The sequence below is a fragment of the Pinus tabuliformis genome, chromosome Q (genome assembly GCF_031772625.1).
Source record: "Pinus tabuliformis cultivar Carrire ecotype Pingquan chromosome Q, CPIR1, whole genome shotgun sequence".
NCBI classification, from domain to species: domain Eukaryota; kingdom Viridiplantae; phylum Streptophyta; class Pinopsida; order Pinales; family Pinaceae; genus Pinus; species Pinus tabuliformis.
Genome location: NC_142296.1, coordinates 1,009,629,145 through 1,009,645,929, shown reverse-complemented (window position 1 = coordinate 1,009,645,929; position 16,785 = coordinate 1,009,629,145). Strand labels below are relative to the sequence as shown.

The 16,785-nt window shown below is 34.4% G+C and overlaps 1 protein-coding gene and 1 pseudogene across 2 annotated transcripts; one reads left to right on the top strand and one right to left on the bottom strand.

Moving 5' to 3' along the window:
- The first annotated feature begins 1,891 nt into the window (after window positions 1–1,891).
- On the top strand, window positions 1,892–4,946 carry LOC149222912 (cysteine-rich receptor-like protein kinase 25; annotated as a pseudogene). The gene is made up of 7 exons (XR_016249449.1): window positions 1,892–2,770; window positions 2,912–3,058; window positions 3,215–3,354; window positions 3,447–3,625; window positions 3,720–3,954; window positions 4,095–4,245; window positions 4,381–4,946. The product of XR_016249449.1 is annotated as a cysteine-rich receptor-like protein kinase 25 (transcript).
- A 1,485-nt stretch (window positions 4,947–6,431) lies between these two features.
- On the bottom strand, window positions 6,432–7,364 carry LOC149222911 (UDP-glycosyltransferase 72B1-like). The gene has a single exon (XM_089387718.1). The coding sequence runs from the start codon at window positions 7,362–7,364 to the stop codon at window positions 6,432–6,434; it is 933 nt and encodes a 310-aa protein (XP_089243844.1).
- Window positions 7,365–16,785: the final 9,421 nt, after the last annotated feature.

The following is a 16,785-nucleotide window of genomic DNA, read 5'->3' as shown; positions in this document are numbered from 1 at the left end:
AATTTGTTTTATCTGAGTAGTAGTATAGACAGTCAAAACAATGTTGCTAGATGGATAGAAAGAAACCTTTTTAAATTTTGGACATGTTTTAATGCAGACATGTGGCTACTTGGTTTCCTTCGGGCAGATAAGCCACCTGGAACAAATAGAAGGATATGATTTTGGAAAAGTAATATAAATAGAAGAAAAACTGCCAAGTTTAAAAAAATAAAAATAAAAATAAAAAATTACACTCCACCATGATTATTTCTTTTGTCCATCGAGTGGGAGAGACATCTCTGGATTCTGAACTTTTATATGCATGTTTTGTTATGGAAAAATAGACAAGTGATAAAATCGTGAGTCCATAGTTTTAGACAAATGGTAATTTAGATAATTTTTTGTGGGATTTTAGAGAAATTAAACCATAAAATTCTAAGAGAAAAATTTCTAAAAAATCACACTAAAACAATTAGTATAAAATAACTAACCCATATAGTATAAAAACAACTAATATATAATTATTAAGATGATTGAAAACAATTTTGTGAAATAAAAAATACATTTTTTAAAATAAAAATGCATCTTTTTTAAGGTAAAAACAACATTGGAAAAAAGAAAGAAAGGAAAAGAGTAAGTACATCCGGAATCCCATAAAGTAGCGCCATCTTCAAAGAGTTGGAGAGATGGTCCATGAACTATCGCCATTTTGGCCATTTTCAAAAATTTGCATAGATTATCCCTGAACTATTACCTTTTTCAAAAAGTTGCAGGGATTGTTGTCATGGCCATGCAACTAACAATATGATTTCCTATCTCAGATGACATAGCATACACAACATACATTTTATTGTTGAAGTTAGAGGATATAACTTTTTATGAACTATATTTTATACCTATTAATTTATATGTCTGACGCTGACGCCATTATTACAGATGGTTTACAGATATGACGCTGACTTGCTTTGTCCATCAAAACATTGATGTATTCCGGATTTACAATGATCCGTTTTACCCTTAATACAAATATTTCATAGCTAATTTACGTTGATGTTGTCCGGATTTACAGTGATCCTTTTTACCCTTAATATAAATATTTCATAGCTACTTTTGCTTGGTTCCGCTGGTTGTTGCTTAATAAAAATAATCCCCAGTGACAAGGTTATTTACCCACATTCATATTTGTAGTTTGTTAACTCATCTAGTTAAGTAGTCGGAGAATATCTCTAGTCCTGAACTTATTATTTACTTTAATTTAGCATTGAATTTGTATTTCTTGAAATTACATGTTCGTCAATTTATCATTGAATGGGTGTCCTGAAATTGATTTATCATCTACTTTAATTTATCATTGAATTTGTATTTCTTGAAATTACATATTCGTCAATTTATCATTAAATTTGGGTGTCCTGAAATTGATTTATCATCTATTTTAGTTTATTATTGAAGTTGTATTTCTTGAAATTAAATGTTTGTCACTTGATCATTGGATTTGAGTGTCCTGAAATTGGTTTATCATCTATTTTGATTTACCATCGAATTTGTGCTTGCAGGTTTAACTAAATCTTGTACAATTTTTAGAACATATAACTTAAATTTAAGTTAGTTAAAAACGAAATATAAATATGGGGGATAAACCTGTATGGCTGGCGTTTGCAGGTTTAACTCAATCTTATACAATTTTTGGAACATTTAACTTCAATTTAACTTAGTTGAAAAATATATATTCATTTCTATTAAAAATAAAAAAATTAATTTGTTAACATATTTCTCTAAAGTAAACACCACCAATGAATCAAGATAGAGAGTTTGTGGACCCGTTAAGCTATGAAATTTCGAACCTGTCACGATTTGAAATATCGTGCAGAAGTATCGATGAAGACGACATACCCACGGTGTTACAGCGCTTCATTCAGCATCTCTCGCAAATATTAACCGAATACTTCATTTGATCGGCGAAATTCCCTAATCAGGGGAGTTGGCTTTGAAAGAATCCCCTATTTTCATAATATGGGGGGATTTAATGGTTACAATACGATATCATTACAGTCCAATTTCTTAATCTGCTTGCTATTCATTAGTTTTCCTTTTGGAATCTCGGATTTACGAACTTCCGATTGCAAGAACGGTACTGTTTATGCCCATGGAAGTGGGTATGAGACCAATTTGAAGATTGTTATGGATGATCTGGTTAAGAATGCAGCGAAAACAGGATTCAACACATCTTCGCATGGGCAGAACGCAGAAGATAAGGTATATGGCCTTCTTCAGTGCAGAGAGGACGCATCGCCACAACAATGCTCTAGCTGTGCACAGGAAGCGACGATCACACTTCAACAGCTTTGTGAGAATGGCATAGGCGGCCGAGTGTGGTTCGATGTGTGTTTCTTGCGTTATGATAATTTCAGTTTCTTTTCAGACTTAGATGCCCATGTCATTTCTATTCTCAAAAATCCGCAGACAGTGAAGGACAATCAGGCTGGTTTTCAGAATGACGTCATGGATCTGCTTCGTCCTCTGACTGCTGAAAATTCTGATCTCGCAAGGAAGGGATTAGCTGCAGAATCCGCTACCTCTTCTTCCTCTGAAACGCACAGGATTTTCGGTTTGGTTGAATGCTGGAGAAATTTGCCCATAGAAAACTGCAAATCATGTTTGTTAATAGCGCTCATAAACCTCTATCCTTTTATGGTAAAAGAAGGGGGCGAAGCGTTGTTAGGAAGTTGCAGAATTCGGTTTGAGACATACCCTTTCTCGAGTTTATTTGCCAGCAACCCTACAGTGCATCAGGGTAATGTGCCTTACCCTTAAACTAGTTTCATTAAACTTTATTCCTTTTGGATTTCCTTTTCTTTATTGTTGAAGTTCTGAGTTGGACAAGAATTCCAGTGCCCTGATTTCTCAGAAAGATAAATGAATGTTTATGCTACAGGCAAATCTTCGAGAAGCGTGGCCATACTCTGCGGATTGACTGGAGGCGGATTGCTCGCCTTTGCTATATGCCTGTTTATATTTAGACGGCGAAACCAAATGAGATCTGCGACTCTGGCGAGACCAATCATGATCACACAAACGCAAGGTAGATTTTTTTCAATAGTTTTTCTGTTTTTTTTTTCAAATACATTAATTGAATTCCGTGTAAATAAATTTGTTTTGTTTGCCATGTTTTTAACTTCCGGTTACTAATTTTGCTTATTTCTATGCTCTCTCTGTTATATATATAAAATTTTACCAGATTCGGGAAAGCGTGAAGGCGTCTCAGGATCATTGTTCAATCCCCAAATAGTGTTTACCTTGCACACATTGATAGAAGCAACAGGGAATTTTCATGAAGATAATAAGCTTGGAGAGGGAGGCTTTGGTACTGTATACAAGGTATGTATGCACAGTGCTTTAGAATTGTATAGGGTTTGTAATTTATGTAGGAATGTTGAAGTTTCCAATGATGTATTTATTCTGGGTTTCAGGGTATAACTTCAGATGGGACAGAAATAGCAGTGAAGGTCTTTGAAATCCTCCCAAGGAACACGGGAATTTATAAATGAAGTAAATCTTGTACAGCTACTTGGCTGTTGCGTCAATGGACCAGAAAGATTGCTTGTTTACGAGTACTTGCCCAATAAAAGCCTTGACACCTTCCTCTTCAGTAAGTAATCCTTAAATTCCTTTTTCTGTTTAAATGACTGTCTATATTTTGGACTGTAATGATCTTGACATTTGGCTGGTTGGTTGTTTTACAGATCCAGAAAAAAACAGAGTTCTTGATTGGCAAAAACGATATAACATCATAATCGGAATAGCACGCGGCCTCCTCTATCTTCATGAGGATTCACAACTGCGTATTATTCATCGAGATATTAAAGTAAACAACATTCTGCTGGACGACAAGCTGAATCCCAAGATAGCAGACTTTGGATTGGCCAGAATTTTTCCTGGTGATGAGACTCATGTTCAAACCAGAGTTGCTGGGACATAGTAAGCAACTGTTTTGGTTACTCTTTGAATAATTAGAAAGAAAAGTGGAGGTCATTTATTGCATAGATGTTAGGGAAATCAGATATATTAGCATTAGGCGCATTTCTCATGTGATTTTTCTGGTTTTCTTTATCAATCAGCGGTTATATGGCTCCAGAGTATGCGATGTTTGGGCAACTATCTGTAAAAGCAGATGTTTACAGTTTCGGTGTTGTTATTCTCGAGATTGTGAGTGGGAGAAGAATTATTGATATCCGCCTTCCTCGGGAAATGCAAATCCTTTTAGAATGGGTGAGCTGCCATATTTATTTCAAATCCCTTGGTTTGGCTTCAACCAGCATCACAGAAAATTAGTTATAAATTTTGGAAGGGAACAAATTAAATTGGGACTGTAATCTTATATTTCTGAATTTATCTTAAATGCAGGGATGGAGATTGTGCGATGAGGGAAATCTGCTGGATATGATCGATGCGACTATGGTTGGATGTTTCCCGCAGGAACAAGCATTGAGATGCGTTCATGTGGGTCTTCTGTGTGTACAGGCTGATGTATCAAGTCGCCCAGCAATGCTTGATGTTCTTCTGATGCTGTCCACCAATTCAGTGGCCATACCGAAACCCACGAAGCCTGCTTTTGTTAGTCTTAGCTTTAGCGAGTTTGAATATCCAAAAGATGCAGCTCTTTCCAGGTTATCTGCCGCTTCACAAATCCCACTATCAGACTCAATTTTCTCTGGATGCAATTCTTCCGGAAGCTAGATAGAATATTGTCAGCTAGTTATAGGGCACTAAATTACAAATTCTTCATTTTTTTTCCTGGGGAAAAACCGTAATTTCCATACGAATATGTTCAAAAAGAGAGGCCATACAACTATACAAAAACTGATACATATATTGCCCTACAGAATATCTACAACAAAACTGAGTACAAATATCAAAAGAGTCTCTGTACATTTAATTGCCCTTTGAGATAAGAATGAATGCATGGAGATATAAAAAAGTTCTAACAAAATGTTGATAAAGCATGTTGGCTAAAAGAAAACTGTCAAAATTGATCAGTTCTATTAATAAATTGTCTAGCATAAAATAAATTTTACAGGGTTGATTATTTTGTTGTTTTTTTAGTCAACCCGGTCTAAAGATTGGAATCTAATCTCAAGCTGTCCTTAAAAAAACTATTTGTTTAATTATTGAATTCTCCTTAAACATGAAACACTATAACAATATAACAATAGTCTCATGTTATGACAGGTATAAATCTCTTTAACCCAATTTATAACCAACATAGAATCTACAATTTCTCAATTGTGTACCTAAACCAGAATTTTAAAGATAAAAGTTGCATATAGTACAAATCTCCATCTGCAATACTACAGTTGATATCTTTATAGAATATTGTCATGCTAGTTTCTTTATACACTAAAATAAAGTTTCGATTTGCGAAATTGTTGATGAATCTGTTGAAAGATTCATTTAAGCCAATTGCAATTTAATAGCATGTATGAGATTAATGTTAAATATTATTACAAAATATATAATTTATTAAATTCCGAATCCGATCTGAGGAATTTAAGTAATGATTTCTGGTAATTAGCGGAATTTAAATTCTTTCATTAAATTTAAGGAAACAAGAAAGCCAATTGTCAAAAATATGTTGTAAAAGTAGAAATTTATGCTCTTTACCAATTTTAGGAACACGTCATTTAACAGATATAGCATAAAATAAAATTTATTAATCATGTCATACTTAATAATAATTACGCCGTAAGGCGTTTCTCTCTGAAATGAACTCCCCAAACTGATGTCGTGTCAAAATATGTGCCATTCGATTTTGTTGTTAGACGATTGGGTAATCATTAGCCGTTGATTTGAATTGAGCAATGCCAGGCACGGCGGTCCATACGAACCGTCAACCGTCTTAACATCCAGATGTGACGTATTAAGCGAGACCTTTCAAGTTTCAAGTAGTAGGTGGTGTTTTAGTGGCATGCATTTCCTTCCAAACGGAAGCCGCATTGGCCAGCGCGTTGTATGAACTCCCTCCCTCCGCCATTGCAAACCGGGCCTTCCCCATCAATTCTACCATCCCCTTCTTCATTTCCATTCCCCCCACTCCTTCCATTAATTCCCTCACCGCTCTTTCCACTTCCTCTCTCTTCACCAATCCATCTGCTCCCTTTTGCGCTTCAATGCCCACCTTCATCTCCTTCACGAGAAGGAAGGCATTCATTCTTTGTTTAGCAAAGAGAAGCTAAGCGATCATCATCTCTCCATGTAAGATGCTTTCGATCGTTGAATTCCAACCGCAATGAGAAAGGAAACCGCCTGTGGGTGGATGAGAGAGGACAGCAATCTGAGGCGCCCATAAATCCACCACAAATCCACGGTCCTGGGTTCAAGTCTCGAAACCCTCAGGTAGAACCTCCCTCATGTCTGCTTCGACAGTCATCGTGGATTCAGTTGGAGGAGGAGGCTCCTTACGCAACACCCAAAGGAACCGTTGCTCGCTTGCTTCTAGCCCCAAAGCTAGTTCCCGAATCTGATTCTCCGACAGGGTGCCGCGGCTCCCGAAAGAAACGAACAGAACTGACAAGGAGAGGTTGGCGGTCCAACCATTTGAGGCAACCCTCCTTCTCAAAATTCTGTTCAGATTCCGATAGAGGCGAAGCTATTAGCGGCCCAACGGGATAAATGGAAGGGGTCATTTCAACAGCACTCAGAACCTTTCCTTCCTTAAGAGCTTTTATTTGTTCTGGTTCCATTTCTTGGCATGTATTTATCAAAATTCCACGAGCTTCCTGAAGCCGAAGGGAATGTTGAATGAACCAGTTGAATGCAATATCAGATCTGTCTAGAAGAGGGTCTGGAAAATCTATTCCGGGAATCAACGGAAGGCCCGGCACTTCGATCGGGAAATCCACATCTTTGAAGGAAATTTCAATGTTGTGGACAAGTGTTGGAAGGTAGAGCATGATGCAGAGGAGAGAAGCCCCAAAAGTGGAGAATATGTAGCAAGGTATTTCCAGTTTGGAGGCGACATCCAACATGGGTGTACCGAAAAAATCGATTATGAAAGCGCAAACATGAAATGAAAAGGATGTGAGAGCATCTTGCACTAATATTTTAGCTTTCTCCAATAGTAAGGGCATGCGTACAAAAATGTTCATCTCAGCATGATCCCCTTCGATATGAGCATCAGGGAGCTCTATGAAGCGGATCATGTCCCCTGACGAAGACGGCAGGGTGTGGTGAGGAGATTCGTCCATCCATTTGGCGGTGAAGAAGGTGACAGAAAAGCCATGGTACACAGTGAGCCGCTTTGCAAGCTCGAGCAGTGGGATGTGATGGCCCGACCCAAACCTAGGGAATATTGCGACATGAGGCTTTTGGCTCTGCTCTTGTGACTCCATGAATGTCTCTATATTCCAACAAGAAAATGCCAATATTTGAAGGGTGGGTTCTGTGACGATGAAGCAAAGAATTTATAGTTATAAAACAAATGTATGAGCGCGCTTGCGTCGTAATAAATAAGTTGGGGAGGTAGCCAAAACTAAAGTTTAAACAAATATACGACCCACCACGTTTTTGTTGTTCCGAGGACTTGGTAAAAGACTACAGACAATTTAGGGTGGATTTTTTATTCATTTGTTGACTTTGCAGTAGCATGTTGGCAATTTAGGAGAGACGTATGGAAAATGGCAGGACCCAGGGCTATATTAAACAGTTTAATTTTGCTTGCAATGTCAGTGCAGACATATGGACGATGCTACCACTATTTTAAATAGTTTAGTTTTGCTTGCCACGTCACTGCAGACATATGGGAAATTTAGGAGAGACGTATGGAAAATGGCAGGACCCGGGGCTATATTAAACAGTTTAATTTTGCTTGCAACGTCAGTGCAGACATATGGACGATGCCACCACTATATTAAACAGTTTAGTTGTGCTTGCAACAGATTCGTAAGTGATTAATATATATAACGTGGGTGGGGGGATGATTTTTAAAAATATATGTTGTGTTTTTTATTTATTGGGTAATATTGTCATGACATTAATCTTTAGAGCTTTTGACTAAGCTGTTAGATTGGCATCATAGAAGTATTATCAATTTTCTACAAACATGAATTATAACTTAACAACATAAAAATTCAAATGAAATAAGGCTTAACCCCTTAATCTAAGTCTATAATAGCTTCACTTGTAGGAAATCAAGTTGCAATATTTCATTGCCTATATGGGTAAATGGCTTATGTAACAATACCTTGTTCACTATGTAGTTAATGATTAAAAGAAGATTAACAAACATTCATCCAATAATTACTATTTAGCTAAGAAATATGGAAGACATGCAATCAAGCTTCAATACTCTAAGTAGTATCCACTATGGTTCCACTAGTATAGAGGAAATTTATAGCAGTTTATCACAACTCAGTGATTAGATAGCATTGGTAATAGTACTTTGATGACCACTCTGAATTGTGACTAAAAGGCAGATTCAAGCTTCAGTTAAAGCAAAGGTACAACTAATCAAACATATGAGACCTCAAAGAAAACATAAACAATTGATAAATAATAGAAATTTGAGAAGAATTTAAAGTATTTCCCAAGAATGAATCTATACAGTGGAAATAGTGAAATGTATACACAGTAACTCACATAAATATAATAGTGCACATGTCCAAACCATGGGGTCCCTCTAGAATTTTCATATCCACATCATGACTATTATCTTCTAAAACTTAGAGTAATATATGAACATAGAAACATGAAAATGCACATATCTTAATTAAAAGTTCGTTGTATACAATGTTCCCTTTCTTCTACTCTTTATTTTTATTTACAAAAACTAAAATATAATAAACAAAGTTATGTTCCATCTCCTGGAGTAATGACATATTGATATAACATCTAAACTTAGGCAATTCAATCCATCAAAAGTGTGATATCGACCTCAATTGTGCTTTTTAGATAAATATGGAAGTCAAACCTGATATTTTTGCATTATTTGGGTTGATGACACTTGTGTTGACTAGAACATTAACTAGGGGTGTTTGTTTTGTATTCTACACATCCAAGGGGAACCACATTGTGCCATGAAGGTGACGATCAAAACCCGTATTCCCTTTATCTAATTAGGAAATTTCTATGACCTACTGAACAAATGAAGGAACCAAAATGAAGTTATTGTTTAATGTATAATAAAATCAAACAAAAACCTTGCCTAGAAACTTCAACATTTAATATATCCATTCCTAAAAAGTCTTCCTCGAAAAATTTAAAAATCAATATCCTTGCCAAAAAGGTCTTTCCCAAAATCTTTATAAATTAATATCCTTTTCCAATTAATATATTTTTGGCCATATAAACTAAACTTTGGAAATTATGTCCTTGCCACACAATTTGAAGAGGGCAACGACCAATATTAATTTTTATATGTGAAAAAAATGGTAACTACACCTTTGTCAATAATAGTACATCTAACAACCTTGCAAATTTAGAGAAATCCCAATGGATCTAACAAATTAAAGCAAGCAATTTGAAAGCATTCTAAATCCTCATTTGATGTTGCCACCCTCTATGGGCTCTAATGGCCAATCATGAAGCAAGCAAACATTCTAGTGTATATTTGTATTGTACAAGATGGTCACTATATATAATTATGGCTAGCATAACAAATACATCATGGATGATAAATTTTTTCAAACCACCAACATGAATATATGCTCAAATCTTTCCATAAATCTCTCGATAAATCTTTATCCATATTTTCACTCATTTCTCCCAATATCTCAATCTTCCATAGACTTCTATGTTTGGTCTACATCATTACATTTTCATTTCACAATTTAGATATTAAATTTACTTCACAAGTAGGAGTTATTCCATTATAATCCCCCTTAACAAATTATTGTGATTTGAATATCTTCAATTGTCCTTTGAATTGGTCCCATCTTCATCTTCAATCCTCTACACTTTTCTTCTTTGGCCTTATTATTTCATCTTCATTTATCTTCAATTTTCATATTATACCTAAACAAACATAAATAATGTGTTTGTTTAAGTCCATATAAAAAAGTTACCATCCACCTAAATGCATGGGTTTTCTACCACTGTATCCACTATTTCTATAGGAAACCTTTTCTCTTACGTAGTTTATCAACAGATATTTATACCCTTAACTCTCATATATCAATATAATCATCAACTTGGGTTTTTAGGCTTATCCTTAACCACACAAACCTTAGGTGGTTTCAAATTACCACAAACATACATTACGTCAAGTGGTTTTGGATGACCACAAACCTTTCTCTCTCACAACAATCATAACAAGTAGTTATTTAGCATAACTTATTACTTCATGGAAAGTGGTTTTTTAGGGCCACTGCCTCTTCAATGGGGGTAGACTTTACTCATCAAGCATTACATTGACTCAAGTAAATTAAATTTCCTTCTACATATGCTTTTTAATTTGAATCTTCCACTACACCTCCATAAATTGTTTCTAGTAGGTGAATGTCTCCATCCAACAAGAAAACTGAAATTACTTACAAAAAATATGCGTCTTCGATGGAGCGATATCAAGATAAAAAATAAATAAATAAATAAAAATTAAAAATTAAAAAAATAATAATAATAATAATAATAATAAAATAAAAATAAAAATAAATAAATAAAAATTAAAAAATTAAAAAAAATAATAATAAAAAAATAAATAAAAATTAAAAAATTAAAAATTAAAAATAAATAAAAAATAAAAAATAAAATTAAATAAAATTAAAAATTAAAAAACAAAAAATAAAAAATAAAATAAAATAAATAAAATAAAATAAAATAATAAAATACGACTTTGACTTGAAAAATTTAATTGACATACCATGGACATGACCCAAACATTGATTTGACTTTTAACTTTGACATGGCCTTATTTTTATTTTAACTCCACATTTTCAACTAGACTTCAATTCTCATGTAATGAATTTACATAATTTGTTAGGGTGTTAGGTACCATAGAACATGCACCCTTTTACACATCAATATGTGAGTCACTTAACTTGGTTTCGAATTTATTTTACTTGATATCAATTCTTACATCAATATATTGTCATTCAAATCTTGACTTAACATGACTCCTTTTATAAATCTCCTTTTATTGATCACTTGGACCCCTTTCTTTAAATCAAAGCTTCCCATCACTCATCACTCTTCCACGGTAAGTGAGACCTTGAAAAAAATTTCCATTACATATCAAAACCATCCCAAACTTCATTTTATATTTCAATGATATATATGTTAAAATTAGTTTTACCCTTTATGTTTTATCTTGGTAAGTGACTATGTCAAAAATAAATAAAATAGGGAAACATCATGCTTCTTTTTATCTAAATAAAATAGGATACCTCTTTAGACACTTGCAATATTTCACTACCTCTGGGATGGATATTTGGACCTACTACACCTCCCATAGCCATGTTTATGTGAACCAACATAATTTCGAGCGTGTTGAGCCCCGACAGGTTTTGTGGATTAAACCTAGTGAAGCTAGCTCCCGTGGGACTGCTTGATGTGTTCACTGGCATGCGTATGAATGATGTTAGGAAGTGTTGAGAATTAACTTTAGTGGGATCATGATAAGGAAATTTGTTTGTAAAAACATAAGACTTGGTGTTTGCAATGCAGAAATCCTCCAACTGCTCTAGATCTTTAATGATTCCCTTCATTACCATGAGAAGAGCTAAGAGGAAGAGGATACCAATAGTGACTTTGCAACCAGAGGAGATGAATTCACACAAGTCCATTACAAATAGCAATCTAAAGTGAATTTGAAATGGAGTCACATATTATTTGCACAATGCTCACAAATCCAGGTCGCCTATTAACATTATTCAGTGAGTGTGAAGTTGGGTTTTGAACCATGAACATGGAGAAATTCTAATGTATTACTTTCCAAAAAATAAGAGTCTATGCTCATTAGCATCATGGATATGAAAAACTCTCACCATCCAAATTTCTTTAGTGTCACTGTTTCCAATGCAAACTCGAGTATATATCATGGACAATGGGATTAAGTCCATTGAGTATCTCCAAATCTCATAGTTGTAAAGCTTTACAAAAATGTAGTCTCATATGCATCTTAACATATGAAAATTCAAAAAACCTTAATGCATATCGTTGTTATGATGCCATTTGTTGGCTCTAATAGCCAATCATGAAACAAGGGGACCATCGAATTAGACTAAACAAATCTTCCAAGGGAAATTATATTAAATAAATTGTATTGTACAAAATGGTCACTATATATAATGATGGTGGCCATAAAAAAATATTATATTTGAGAAGTTTGTTCAAACCACCACCATAACTATCTATGAATCTTTGAATGAATATTCATCCTTATTTTTAGTAATTTCTCCCAATATCTCAATCTTCCATGTTTAGTATAAATCATTACTTTTTCATTTCATAATTTAGATATTAAATATAATTCACAGGTAAGAGTTATTCCATCACCCTCCATGCCTCCAAAGAGAAAGACCCATTGTTGAACTGTATGATGAAGCCACTTTCCTGGCTCATTGATTGTACTATTTTGAATGGAAAAAGAAATTATCATGCAAGTCTAGTTAAAACACAAGGGAAAGAGAAATGAAAGAATTAATATTCTAACACCCATTTCTAATTCAAGCAGCAATGGTACCGGTATAATGATTAGTGCCACACAATAGATGGCTTCCTAGTGCGTGGATGAAATGTTGAAGGGAATGGCATTGGTACCAACAAATTATGTTAAGAATGAATATGGTAATGAAGGAGTGCTTCTATGACGTAGGAAATAAAGGCACAAAATAAGACACCACCTCAGGGTATATTCCAATGTGGAAGAGATTTCATAGCTAAAGTTAAAAAAAAAACAAAAACAAAAAAAAACCAACCAAAACTTTTAATTAAAACAACGTTTTAATGCACAACCTGAGAAAAAAAATATAGAATTTATCAACTATATCAAGTGTGGGAGCCGAACACCAAAACTTTTAATTAAAACAACGTTTTAATGTACAACCTGAGAAAAAAGATATAGAATTTATCAACTATATCAAGTGTGGGAGCCAAACCTAGCATAGGGTCATGAATTATGGTATAAAATTATGATCCAATCATAATATACAAGATGACACCTTTTTCACCAAAGAGAATATGACCCTATCTTCGATCTAATATGATCTTGTAGATCTAATTTAAATCACACTACCTCTCATAAAAATACAAGGACGGTGAAAACTCTGATACCATGAAATTTTTTAAAACAATATCCCATGAACTAAAAACAACCTTAAAATACAAAAAAAAAACCTTCTACAAAAGAGAATGCAAAATAATATATTAAATCTATTATATAGAAAATGCCAATGTGTGTTTCTATATATAGTAATGAAAATGGCCTAACATATAGCAAATGGATACGCAGCACACTCAGGCAACTAGTGGCGCCTATATCAACTTGCAATCAACACAAGTTACATGCATTAATAAAAGACTCTTTAAAAAATGTCAACACTTTAGAAATATAATACTAACAAGTTTGATCTATTCTCTTTTTAGCAATATCAATTACTTCTATTTGCATATGTACACATCATTTAAATGGTAAGTTTTATTAAAATAAAATGCACACCAATTATATTAATAAAAAGAAAATTCATATAAATAATTATATCATAAAAATATTATTATTATAAATAACCTTAGTATTATAATATACGTAAATTGATTAATTGATGACAAACACATTTGAAAAATCATCTAATATAATGATATTTTGATTAATATATTTACAAACAATTTCATCCATTGATAACAACAAGTAATCTAATATAATGATATTTTGATTCATATTATTCACAATTTCATCATTAATTTTTTTTGTCTAGGATAAAATTTAATAAAATTTAAAATATTAAAAAATTTACTTATTATCTTATTTTTATATTTTAAATATTTAAATATATATATTTGAATATTTCAAAGTTAAAAGTCCCAGTATTAATTTATTTTTATATTCTAGATATTTAAAAATACATATTTAAATCATTCAAAGTTAAAAGAGATATTGAAATGATCATAAAAATCTCCAATTTCAATATTAATCAAAGTTAAAAGAGATTGAAAATATCATAAAATCTCCAATTTCAATATTGATTTGGAAATTTGATCTTTAGATTTTTTTATAAATATTATTTATAATTAAAAAAAAAACATGAAAAAATATTATAATATTTGTTTTATAATTCAATGTATTTATTTATTAATTATATTTACGCTGTAAGGCGTTTCCCTCTGAAATCAACTCCCCTCTCTGCCCACCTGTCATTCTTGTAAACCATAGGATTATATGTTAGACGATTGCAAAAGTTTCAGCCTTTCAATCAGAATAGTTACAAAATGGTTACAAATTAGTTAATTAGTTGCGGAAAGGGTTTGCGCACTGGTCGGCATAACTGATTAGCGTGTTGTGGCAATGGAAAATCAGGCGTGGCGAGCCTCCTTCTTTACTTACGATAAGGGAAGGTTGTTTTACGACAGGGAAAAAGCAGCCGAGAATGTTTTTATACAGGTTATGTAGATAAATCATGGCCGTGGCGATGGCCAGGGAGAGCTTGACACTGAAATTGTTTGCGCAGCAAAGACCGCCTTTATGGTACGTTTCTCAGAGAAATATAAGCCCGTTAAGCAACTTAACCATCACAAATTTGGTTCTAATTCTTTTGTTTTGGGGCTCCTAATGCACAATGTTCCGAACTAATAGACGCAGGCCAGGGTATGTCTTTCTCACAATAATATTGCACATTAGTTTTTCATGATATAAACGTTGACCATGTTTTCCTATGATCCACCTGCGGGATTGGAATACTTGCACATGGGTTCCACTCCAAAGATAATTCATAGGGATGTCAAGACTGCCAACATTCTTTTTAGACCGCAATTTGAATGGAATATTGGGCTATTTCGGTCTGTCAAAGATGACAATTGATGGGGAGGCTTCTCACATTACCACTGCGGTAAAAAGAACGGCAGGATGCCTTTAGGACACTTATGTGAATTATTCGAAGAATAAATAACTTAATGTGTGAGAAACGAACTAAGCCGTAGATTATTGAACCCAGAAAATGAAGCAAACTTCTGTTAAACTTGTAGTATTTCTAGTGAAATTAAGTAGCAACCTAGTCTCCAAAAGAAAACCCTGAAGAAACTTCCGGGCTTAAGCAAGAGTGGCGCTTAGGGAGGGAAACTCTAACAAGGACTTAATCTAATAAAATTTGTTAGATAAAGCCGAGCGCTATTAAGTGGGTAATAAAAGCGCAGAAGCTCTGTTCATAAGCAATAAACCCTACCCACTTCTTTAACTTATAAACCCAATATTAGTAAAAGCAAAATAACCTTCAAACAATGAACTCATCGTCATAAGCAAAACGATTTCAGTTGCTTAACGGAATGCAAAATTTTACAGCAGAAGGAAATCAAGATAATCTACACTGAATAAGTCAAGAATAGTAGCGTACACACAGAATCAAGAGAAGTCTGTGCATGTCAAATTAATTAGCAAAGAATGCAATCTGTGCGTAAATTCTGAAATATACCTTTCATAGAAGAAAACGAGATAACATGTATGACATCAAGAACCCATAGATAAATTGACAACATTTCTGCGAATATAGCCTTAAATGACCACGACTCCCATACAAAAATTCATTAGAAAACCAGATAACTTATATAGAATGTCAATAAGGGCCTCAACTCAAGGGAGGCTTCAAAAAACAAGGTACAGCATAATCTGGGAGCTTATAAGGGTCGTGGCCGCTTAACATGTTTTCTTCCGGAAAGGAGATTAAAATACACAATAATCTGCCGGCAAGAAATTACAAGGCTCTCGGCCAAAATAACATAATTACAACACTACAGTCCAGAGAGCAACCTGAATAGCAGGTCTACGAGGAAGCCTCGAGAGGGTATCGTGAGGCATTAGAGGTGCCATCCCTCCAAGTAGCCATAAACAAACCGAACAATAGCACCCTTAGCATCCACCGAAGCGGAGCTCAAGGAACTCTATGGATGCAAAAACCTTACATATGCCAAAATATGAAACACCTCGGTCCATTGCTTACCCGGAAGACTTGCGCATCAGTGACTGCCAGAATAAGCCGAAAACCACAAGGGTTGATAGCAGAGGAATTCTCTTACTCGAACCCACCAAACCCTGAGAATAGAAGATAAGTAAGCAATTAATATCACGGAATCCAGAGTTGAAGAGAAAAAAAAGAAGGAAAACAATAGATTAAAGAGAATTGTAGCACAGAGTCTGATTTGGGGAGAAATTTGACAGCTTACCATTAAGAAGATCGCCCCAGTTTTCATGGCTGATCCTCTGAGACAAGGTTCCTGCTACACATGAAGAATCAAACAGAGGTAGGAGGAGCAGAGCTCAAACATGCGCCAAGAGCTTGGGAATCGAATGAGCTAATTTCCAGCAACTTAAAATGAGTAAATCCGCCGAAGAGATCATAGCCCCTGGATCAAAGAGCTGAGTGCACCACCATCGATGGGAGTAGGAATCCTAAGGCGTCCGGCTAAGGAGGGACGACCTGCTTGTGCCACAAAGCCATGGCAGAGCCGGTGTGAATGTTAAGATCACAAATCGAACGATCCAGAGATAAATAAGCTTTGGTTATAATTAAATTCATCACGTAAGTAATTAGTATCATGAAATCCGGAGTTGAAGAGAAAAAAAAAAGAAGGAAAACAACATATTAAAGAGAATTGTAGCACAGAGTCTAATTT